Consider the following 10,807-nt stretch of genomic DNA (forward strand, 5'->3'; position numbering starts at 1 on the left):
CCCTCCTCCCCACCTCCTGTGGTCACCTATTTTAAAGATGCCCCGGTCTCTCAGTGTCTGCCCAGCTGAGCAGGCCCTCTCTCCTGCAGTGTCCTGGCCTCTTCTGGTGACCTGGTCACTCCCTCCACCTCCTGTCAGGACTGCCAGCTGACCCTCACTCACCTCCTGCCCTCGAGCTGGCCCTGTGCTTCTGCTCCACAGCCCGCTCCCTCCTGCCCCCTCTCAACCCCCCTTCCCATCCCCACGCGCCTCCCAGTGCCTCTGCCCTCCGTGCACCCCTAGTCTACTCTCGTGCGCCATCCTGGGCCGGCCCCGCACAGCGGGCGCTGAGGACTCGCCCCAGGTCTGCAGGACAGGGTCTGTGAAAATCCCACCCGAGTGTGGAAGAGCGAGCAGTGCTGGGTTCTCAGGAGGAGGCACTGTGGGGCGCCCCGCACTGGGCGGAGGCGCGTCCCGTCCAGGCCTGGGCTGGTTTTATAGGATTGTCTTGCCATGCCAAGTGTCGGGGCGCTGCGCTTCACTCCGCGGCAGGCGACAGAGAGGGACCCCCCAAATAGCCAGGCGTGCCTTGCAGTCGGGCCGCGCCCAGTCAGGCTCTCCAGACCTTGTGGGGCTTCTCATGCATCTTGAAGCCTTTATCATGGGCCCTTCAAACAGGTCGGAGCCGAACAGAGCTTCCACGCGCCCGCAGCCTGCCACACCCCCCCCCTCCCCGCAGCTTCTGGCCTCATGTGGAGCACACCCCCTTGTGGGAAAGGCTCTTTCGGTGCGGGGCACACCCCCTTGTGGGAAAGGCTCCTTCGGTGCGGAGCACACCCCCTTGTGGGAAAGGTTCATTTCGGAACTGTTGCCAATGCTTTCTCAGTGCGCTGACTCCCACTGTTACATGAGAAGCGTCTTTCCGTGGTCGGTGTTATCCAAACTTGCGGAGGTTAGGGCAGGGTCTAGATGGCTGCTGGTAGTCCCCCAAAGTGTAACGTTTTCCTGAATTGCCTCTCTCCTTAGGGTCATCCTGGAGTTCCTGGCTTCATGGGGCCCCCAGGGAACCCGGGGTCACGGGTAAGTCGTGACTTCAAATTCCTTCTCTTTTGGCCTTGACATCCAGACACACTCTCATGCTCCCTGGAGCGGGCGCCGGAGGGTTCACCTTGCTGGGGGTGAGCTGGCCCCTGGGGTGCCCCGAGGCTTGGGGTGAGTGCACAGGGGTTGAGTGGGCTTGCGGGGCGGGTGGCTCCTTACTGCTGGGCTGGGGCGCCGGCGGGGATGGCAGGCTCCCTAGCACTGTGGCACCCCTCCGGGCAGGTGGCAAACCCGGGGTCCTTGAGAGACCAGCAGCTTCAGTCAAACATGTGGGGGGCAGTCTCCCCCCGGAACTTCAGTCCCGTTCACGCCCTGGCGCTCCGCACTACACCCCTGCCCGCCTCGTGCAGAGCGGCCCCACCTCTGCTGGTGCATGGCACTGGGGAGCGGCCAGCTTGCTGTCATCCCCCCGAAGGTCTGCATCTGCTCAAATGTGATCTCCCCGAAGACGGTGCTTTTTGTGGTGTGTGTGCCTATGCGATTTGCGGCTTTACAATCCGCGAGAAAGCAAACCCGGTGGAGGTGGCGACAGGCTGCGGTGTGGGGGCATGTGGGTCGCACAGGGCCGGCAGAGGAGAGCGTTTCACCTCAAACTCCAGGTCACTCGTGGGTGACTTCTTACCATGATGACTTCAGCTCCCTGTGCCCCTCGCAGCTGAGAGGCTCGGACGTGAGCAGTGGGCCACGCCACCCGGCTCGGGCAGCCCCGAAGTCTGCAACTCGCCTCCAAAGCCACCGGGACCACCCGCTTCTCAGGGTGGCGCTTAACAGGGCCGCTGTGGGACGGCCCCTTGCTTCTTACTCTGATGCGGATGTGGAGCTGAGGTACAGAAACAGCCGTCAGCTCGAAGCGGTCTGTCTCCGCCAATACGGCCGCCGTCCTCCCCTCGGCTCCTGGTGACCGGCGTCTGCGCTCTCGCCCGCTTGACACGGCCGTCTGTGCTGGCCCAGCAGCCCGTGAGGCAGCAGCAACTCAAGAACGGAGTTAATGTCGCGACCCTGTACGCGTCGTCCTTCCGTGTGTCGATCAAAGCCAGGCCCTGCCCCAGGCACCCAGGGCGCAGCTCCCAGGCAGACACGGCTCTTCTCCTCCGGTTCGTTTTCTGGCGCTCGGTCCGCCTCTTTCCTCAGGCCAGTGAGACCTTCATCCTGCTTTCCACCCGCAGAAGGGAATTTAATTCCAGCTGATGTAGGCTCCAGGGTCTAGAATGCCAAAAGTTTTTGGCAAAACTGCATGGAAGAATCCAGATTTGGAGGAGAAGCTGTTAGGTTGGGCCAGCTGCGCCACCCCTGCAGCTGCAGCCCAAACGCGGAGAAGTGGATGGGACGCTTCATGTTCAGTCCGGCTCAGCGCCCCGATCCGCGGGCCCTCGCCTCGGTGGGCAGGCGGGGCCGTGCGGCCGCATCTCGTCCGAGTTGCCCGCCTTACAAGGGACTGACACTCGGCGAGGTCCGGCTTTCCGGGGTCCCAGGCCACGGTGCTGCCCTTTCTGAGTCTCTGAGACCCGGCCAGTGCCCGGCCTAACATGGGCCCTTGGTCAGCAGACAGCTGACCAGCGGCCCGGACAGCGTGACGAGCCGCGTCGGTGGAGCCCGTATTTGCCGCCTCGCTGTCCGCTGACGCACAGGGAGCTGCCAGCGCAGCCCTGCGGACGCGGGGCCCTTCATGAGAACCCGTCCCCACGGGCCCCGGCTGTCGCGAGCCCAGTGAGACAGGTGCCGCTGTGGCCGAGGGACAGAGCAGCCGCCTTCCTCAGCTCCCTGCAAGAGAGATGGCACGTCCCTGGCACTGCTGACCTCACAGGGACACGAGAGCAGCTCCCCGGCCTTAGGGACATCTGGCTGGGGATGCCCTGGGCCTTCCGAGAGGTGGCCGCTGGCCTTCCCACCCTTGATCCCCAGAGGCCAGCCCAGGCTGAGGGGAGTCCCAAGCATCTGAAAGATGCTTCCAGTCCAGGCAGCTGGGCAGGGCACGGGACGCAGGCCCGTGGAGTTTCATGCACGACTGGAGATCGGCAATGCTCTTTGTCCTCCACAGGGTGTGGCTGGGGCAGCAGGCGCTGGGGGGCCACCAGGAACCCAGGGAGCACCGGTAAGTCCTGCCTTCAGGCTGTGGTTACACGGTCCCAGAGCCCCGGTGTGAACCCCGCTCCCGCGGATCGCTTGTGGGAGGGTCCAGTCCCTGGCCTTGCAGTGAAGTCGCGGGGAAGATCATTGTATGGGAGGGCCCTGATTGCTCCTAACTCGAGGTTTGGATGAAGTCACCTGGCCACCTGTTATTCTAGAATGCAGCTTCAACAACTCTGTGGACTCCAGGCTGAGCTGCACCTCCCGGGGCCTGGTCAGGCTGGTTTCTGTTCTGAGCAGGCACAGGGGAGCACGGGCTTGGTGCTCAGCCACCGAGCGTGGGCCGGGTGGCGGGAGGTGGAGGTAGCCACTGCTGACCACGTGTTCAGAAAGGGACAGGGAGGCCAAGCGACGTGAAGCCGGGGGCCAAGGGCCTGCACCTGCAGCTACATTTGAGCCCAGGGGTTTCATCTCAAGACCTGGAATACAGCCACTGCAGGAAGTTGCCAGAGGCCATTTGGTTTCAGCACTTTCCACCAGGACGGCTCCGTTCCCAGCTCAGGCCAAGATCCGCTGAGTGGCGTTCATTTAACTGTGTGTCTTACCACTGACCGCCCTGTGAGTCAGAAAGGCCCTGAGTCATCACCTGCAGGGAAAGTGGGGATCAGAGACGTGACGTTCCAGGTTAGGAGCACATGGTGAGAAGCCTTAGCCAGATACGACCCCGGTCTGCAGGGCCTCAGCTCCATACCCCAAGTCTGGCTGCAAGCAGGTTAACCCTGGTGCGAGCAGACACTAGCCCTGAGCGAGCTTAGGACCCTTTAGGTCAACTCCTTCTCTGGGATGAGGAAGAGGAAGCCTCATGTGCTGGGGTTAGGTCACCTGTTCAAGGCCGTACAGAAAATTAATATTTAAAATGGGAGTTAAGTCAATTGCAAACTCCCAGTTCAATGGTATAGTTCTCTACACCGACTCACTCTGTGGGACGGTTGGGGCTGGAGCTGGAGAGCTGTTGGAGTTGAAAAGCAACAGCTCCTTAGTTCTTTTCCATCATCATCTGGCCAATCCTTTTGAAGCAAGCCACCTAGTGTCCCAGACGAATAAAATAGAAAATACACTGCAGGCATGTTTTTATTGATTCTCAGATGGAAAAAAAAATTCTTCAATAAAAACTAATGGACTCTTTGCCCAAAGGGAGTGAGATGTGGGGCCCAGATGTAAATCTTTACAATCCTAGGAATTAAACCTTTTTAATTTGGCCTTGATGCTGTGCTGGCTAGTTATTGCTGTGCTTGGGGCTGTCCATGGTCCTGATGCTTCAAGTTCAAATCAAAATATAGTCAACATTTTCTTAGCATAAACAATGAGTGTTGACAGTAAAAAACAGTAATAAAAATGTTAAATGGAGCACAGTAATAGACACAAAACCTAAAACATTCCCATTGTATTTGGAATTAATAACTGGAAACTGCTTAATCTCTTTGACGCAAAGTGAAGGCCTCTCACTGGCCCCATGTTCCCTGAATAGAACCCCTGGTTATTCCTACAACAAGAATGTCCACCCTCTAGTATTTGTACCTTTTTTTTTTTTTTAAAGATTTATTTATGCATACAGAACTGGGGTACAGGACAGAAGTGCAAGGGGGTGTGTGAGGACTTACCAGAGACAGAGTGGGGAGCAGACAGGCAGATCAATGAAGTGCACTGCTGAGGGGAGCAGCAGGTGGGCCAGGAAAGGCCACCCTCAGTAGCGGGGATCGAACTTGTGCTAAAGTGGCTTTAGTTTCTTGGTGCTGTGCTCTAACCCGCTGCGCCGCCAGGCAGGGCCTGTATTTATAGCTTCTTAAAACATGATTTGAGAAAATAACACCTGTGAAGCAATATGAATGTAGATTATTAGATTGTTAGTGTGTTTAGTTGACCTTTTATAGTCATCTTGTCTTACGGTTATCTATTTAGATAGTGAGTGGTTCATCTCCATCAAATATTTCTGAAATGCTAACCTAACTTGCATAGAACACCATCATTTTCTTTTCCCACCTCAGTTTCCTGGGGTGGGCTGGTGAGTAATTAAACTGCACGTTATGACTGGTGTGGGCAGGTGCTGAGTGGGCCTGCTGAAGCCTGTCATGTCTTCTGCTCACCTGATGGGAGCAAAAATGAGCTAAGTAGAAAATATTTGGGTCTTGTTGGCCATATGGTCTCTGGCAGCGATTCAGTCCTGCTGCAGTAGATGAAACCAGCCATAGGCGATCTGTGAGCTGACGAGGGTGATGACGTTCTGATGGCACTTTATTTACCAAGCCAGGCAGACAGTCAGACTGTGCTGCCTCCTGTCTAAGAGTGCCAGTGTTTACACACTGAGCACCCAGGAAGGAATTCAGGGAGCCCCACTATTAATATCTAAATCTCCCTGATGCTGAGGGAGTATTTGTCCCAGGTTGGCAGAAAAATGCCCACTTCCTGCATCCACATGGTGTAGACGCTGTTATGTGGGAAAGGGTGGCTATTTTGTTTTCTCATCGCTATTGTTTGGCACTGATCAATGTGGCAATATGTCCTGCCATCCCGGACATCCCGAGACACACAGTGCCTCTGCATCAAATTGTTGTGAATGTCAGCGCATCCCCATGACACTTGAAAAATGAAGGTACCCTCTCACGGTGAGCATGAGAGTGCAGATGCTTTTGAGGTGAGGTTGAGCGCACCATTTATGAACTTAAAACAGCTTCATTCTTCGTTAGTTCCCAAGGGGCTGTATCAAAAAGCCCGTGAAGTCTAATGATGATGCGTTGCCGATGCCTTCTGTCTTGTTCAGGTCTGCAAATAAAACTCAATTACTGACTCTATTTTGCATTTGCGAGGAACTGTTCAGGCCCCCTGACTTCATATACAGCAACCTGTAACTTCTGAGTCAATCTGGAATAAGTATCAAAATATGTTTCCTTTTGCCTCTCTTTCAAGAGGTTAAAATCACATCCCTTAAAAATCTCTCCTTTTGTGGGACATGTGGATTGGAATATAAAATCTGGTCTTGAGCATCTTAGCTCGGAACAGCCACTGGCAGGAGATAATCAAGTTGTCAGGCCTCTGAAATTCACATGGAGATGCAGGATGAAACAAAACTGCTCCAGGGGATAGGCAGGCGGGAGCCGATGACATGCTGGTTTGGAAACCCTGGGACACTGATGAGCAGCTTTGCCGAATAAAGTGGGAAATTAACTGTTAATTAATGCAATTTGGGAACCATAATATGGTCTTTCGAAACCCACGGCCTATTTCATGGGGTGGCGGTAAAAAGCCTATGACCCCTGGCACATGATGATGGCCGGAAGAACCCCCCCCCCCAGGCCCCTGGCCACTGAGTGACAGAGATGGGTTTGGGCACAGTCTCGGGTCCAGAGCATCGTGGTTTCCTTCCTGCTGGGCCTCCGACACGCAGCTCCCCTGAGTCTGTGTGATGGCCCTGTGCACGGCCCTGTGCCTGCACTCGGCCAGCTGGGTACCTTGGGAGCGGGCGGCCGCTTCTCTTCAAAGCTGCCCAGCCTGGCCACAGCGGACAAGGCCGTCCACCTTCAGGAAAGCCAGCCCAGACGTTTAATGCCTTTTTTTTTTTTTTAAGATTTATTTGTGCATACAGAATTGGGGTACAGGCCAGAGACTCAGGGGTGGCGAAAGACTTCAGCAGAGACAGAGTGGGGAGCAGAACAGGCAGATCTACGAAGTCCGCTGCTGAGGGGAGCAGTGGGCGGGCCAGGAGAGGTCTGCCGCGCCACGTGGTCACCTCCAGGGCAGGCGGGAATCGAACTCATGTGGAAGTGGTTTCAGCTTCTTAGTGCTGTGCTTTAACCCGCTGCGCCACCAGGGAGGGCCCCGTTTAATGCCTTTTTATGTCTCGGATCCTTTAGGGGAAAGAAGGTCCTCCCGGCCCCCAAGGCCCACCTGGATTACCTGGAATCCCAGTAAGTGGCATTTAAGAAATCTGCTTTCATTATTACAAAAATAAGCAAACAGAAGTCTGGCTCGCCTTGTCAAAGGCAGGCACGGTCACGAGGGAATTTGACGACAGAGAAAGTGAGAAGGAGAAGCAGCACCAGCCCCCTCATCTGTGAAAGCTGCTCGTTTGGTGGAGAGCGTCCTCGTCTCGCTCTGTTTACTCATTTAATTTGTGTTTTCATCCTTCTCCCTGTCTCTTCCTCATGCACACACACATATGATACGTGCATGCATACACATTTGCATGTGTGTGACACACACACGTGTCCATGCTGTTGAGATGATGACACGCCGCGGGAATGAACCACCTGTGATGAACACACACGTTTTCTGTTTCCACGCCAGTGTCAAACATCAGCTACACGCTGCCCGATACTTGTCCCGTGAGACCCACACTCGCCCCTGACTCGCCGAGCTTACGCTTATTTTAAAAACTTACTAACAGATGATTGATTCCACACGCATAGCGCTTTCCTCAGTGCCACATGATGGACCCCAGAAGTAGGTTCACTTGTTGGGGTGTGACCGTGTTCAAGATCTGGATACAGGCTGCCTCTGCATCCTCGCACGCCTGGCCTGCTGCTAACACACCTGCAGGGGTGGGCGAGTGTTAGGCCTGGGCCAGCCGGAGCGGCGGTCTGCTGCGGGCAGAAGGGGTCCTCCGTGGCTGGCACCCCCGCCGGCGCCTCTGCTGCCCACAGCCCCCCGCGCCGGCCCCTGAGTGTCTTCGTATGACTTGCTGCACCGGGTACACTGTGCGCTGTCCGGCCCGCTCGGTCCTCTCCAGGCCCCGGGGCCTTTGCGTTTCTCTCTGTCCCCTGTCACGCTCCTTCTGTTAATGCCTGGAGCCTCCCCACCCACCCGGGCCTCACGGCCCCGCTGTCTCCTCTGACCCCTCCGGTGATCGCCTGTCTCAGCCGGTAATCTTACCCTGTCTGCTGGTCTGGCTGGTGACCTCTGCCCGTCTCACTGATGGATTTGGGCCTGGGGGCGTCTCAGGGAATGCAGCTACACGTCCCCTGCGCATCCTCACCCCTGCTGCCATCCGCTGAGTACTCCCAGGTCTGTGCTCTGGCCCTCAGCTCTGCAACTTTGTTATAGGACAGGGAGAGCACCCCCAAACCTGCCCACTCAAAATAAGTTCTTCCACCTGCTGCATCAAGATAAAACAAGACCTTTCATGGAAAGGAACTTAAATGCAACCAGTGTGCAGTACAGAAAAGGCAAAGGATATTGTTTCTAAATCACCCACGTCACCCGTCCCCTCGCGGGTAAAGTCCACCCAAAACGGACGGGCCCATGCCAGGTTGAGAGCCGCCACAGTCTAAAGCACCTTCTAGTGGGTCCCACAGAAAAGGGTCAGAAGTGGCCAGGCCGCTTTGGGAGGAAAAGGGCACATCAAAACCGAGATAAACCTTGCCGCAGTCACCCCACGGTCTCACCCCGTCTGTGCCCCTGGTCCAGGGCACCAAGCCTGCCCCCGCAGGCGGGACGCTGGCTCCGTCCCGGGGCCCAGACACGCAGCGTGTCCTCCGCGTTGGCACAGGCGGGGCTGGAAGGTGCCTGCCGGTCAGAAGCAAACAGCGCAGCTCCTGCCAGTCCTGGTCTTCCTCTCTGTGACAGGCGTGGTGGGTCTGAGGCCCGAGCCAAAGCCTCGGTGGGCCAGAGCGCCAGTCCCGTGCGTGCGGGGCGCATGCGGGGTGCGTGCGGCCGGAGGTGCTGGGCTATCTGCTCCCGCCCTCCAGCCCGCCCTTCAGTGCTCTTTCTCTGGCAGGGAGAAGAGGGCAAAGAGGGCCGAGACGGGAAGCCAGGCGTCCCGGGAGAGCAGGTAAGGGCTCTGCTTTCCCGCCGACTGCCACTCAAGCCGCCCCGTCTCAGCGACTGCCCGTGACAGCCAGGACACTGGTGCTTGGTCCCCCCACAGCCCTGCCAGGGGACTGCGCCCCTAGCTCAGCGCCGAGGACACAGTCTCAGCTGGGTGACGTCACGGCCCCAAGTCGCCTGTGGGGTAGTGACAGAGCCTGACCTGGGACCCCTGTCCCTCCGTCCCCGCAGTCCTGCTGGTGTGACAGGGCCTCTGTGCGTACCCCTGGCAGGAGCACAGATCTGATACCAAAGGCCCCCAAAGCCTGTGCACCCCGCTGGGGCCAGGGTGCGCGTCTCTGACACGGGCTGGGACTCAACGTTCTTCCTTCTCCTTCTCTTTACTGTCAGCTGCGCTGGGACCCACGTGAGATGGCCCATGGCTCCCGAGGTTGTGCGGGCTCAGGCTGTGGGCGGACCCACCCACAGGAGGCCCCCGCGGCCGGGCGCCTGCCTGACGGTGGAGTCTCAGCTCCCAGAGGACATTGTGTTGACAAATCCCGCCACAGCCTTGATGCTGGGGGGCCTGGGGCTGGGGTCCTGACCTCCGAAGGCTCACCCTGGGGGGCTTGGGGTGAGTGGGGTGCACTGGTACACCCAGCTGTAGAATGAGGACTTCCTCTGGCTGCAGACAAGGGCCCTCCGGAATACACTAAGCCAAAACCACAGCCTGGGCCGCGTAGCTCCGGTTTCGTGTAGAAACGGGCCTGGGTGTTTTTCCAGAGTGTTCAGAGACGCCCTGGGGGCCCAGAAAGTCGGCGCCATCCCAGCAGGGTCTGCACTGGGGGACACACAGTGGGCAGGTGCTGGCGCCCTCTGTGCGTGTGTGTCCTGGCGGCTGTTTAACCCTCGGGCCATGGGCACGTGCCTGCGATGCAGGCAGTGAAACCCGACATAACGCGCTGATGCCAGACTCAGACGAGAGCGAGAGATGGCGCTGGGTGCTGTCACGCGGGCTGGGGGGCCTGGGGTGGGCTCCGGCTCCCTTTTAAACAGAATGGGAACATTAGCACCAACTTGCCACGGTGGCTGGAAATCCAATGAGGTGAGAAATTTATGAGCGCATCTGGCTCAGCGAATGGCTAATTATTCAGAAGGTGACTTCCAGCACCTTCCTTTCAACTCCCTGGAGGTCAGAGCACTAAGTGGGGTGCAGAAGGGTTTCTCTGGAGAGGTTTATGTTCCATTTAATTCGTCTGGCCGTAAGCCATGATGGTTCAGCCTGCACCTTGGCCACTCGCTGGAGGCACCTCTGTGGAGCCTCACGCTGTTGCCAGATGCTGGAGCCGGACTTCACTGCTCAGGGAAGAAGGAGCTGGGGGAGAAGGAGCTGGTAGCTGCTGAGCAGAGTAAGCGGCCCCCGGTCGGTGCTGGAGGGAGACACCCAGCTGACCGCCTGCAGGGCAGCAGCTGGGGCCGGGATGGAAAGGAGAGGGAACAAGAAGTCCCCAGCTGGCAGCTGTCTCTTCTTACACTTTCCTGGAGGCGAGGCGTCTCCTTAGATTTTCCAACCTGATCGCCAGAGAGTCCCCGGGGACGCAGGTAGTGAGGAAACCAGGCACAGAGAGGTAAAGCAGGATAGCCAAGGTCACACAGCTGCTAAGCCAAGCTTCCGGGACTGGCCCGAGTTCCATAGCGCAGGGACCCGCCTTCCTGCAGGGAAGGAGCTGCCATTTCTGGCGCAGGTGTCTTGGTCCTGGTCTTCATGTGGCTGGTTCACTGAGTGGCTCTCCACAAGGGCAGGCCGGGCACAGAGCAGATGAGAGCAGCCCTGTGCTGGTGGGCAGTGGGCTGGGGCGAG

The 10,807-nt window shown here is 57.7% G+C and overlaps 1 protein-coding gene across 1 annotated transcript in view; it reads left to right on the forward strand.

Moving 5' to 3' along the window:
* COL22A1 (collagen, type XXII, alpha 1) overlaps positions 1–10,807 on the forward strand; it is a 144,036-nt gene that overhangs the window by 116,877 nt on the left and 16,352 nt on the right. Inside the window, exons 45-48 of the mRNA XM_004679973.1 lie at positions 1,006–1,059; positions 3,119–3,172; positions 7,056–7,109; positions 8,918–8,971. Of these exons, the coding sequence (XP_004680030.1) occupies positions 1,006–1,059; positions 3,119–3,172; positions 7,056–7,109; positions 8,918–8,971 (216 nt within the window). The remainder of the gene's footprint in view (positions 1–1,005; positions 1,060–3,118; positions 3,173–7,055; positions 7,110–8,917; positions 8,972–10,807) is intronic.

The sequence above is a fragment of the Condylura cristata genome, unplaced genomic scaffold, assembly GCF_000260355.1.
Source record: "Condylura cristata isolate star-nosed mole 26May11 unplaced genomic scaffold, ConCri1.0 scaffold00009, whole genome shotgun sequence".
Lineage (NCBI taxonomy): Eukaryota > Metazoa > Chordata > Mammalia > Eulipotyphla > Talpidae > Condylura > Condylura cristata.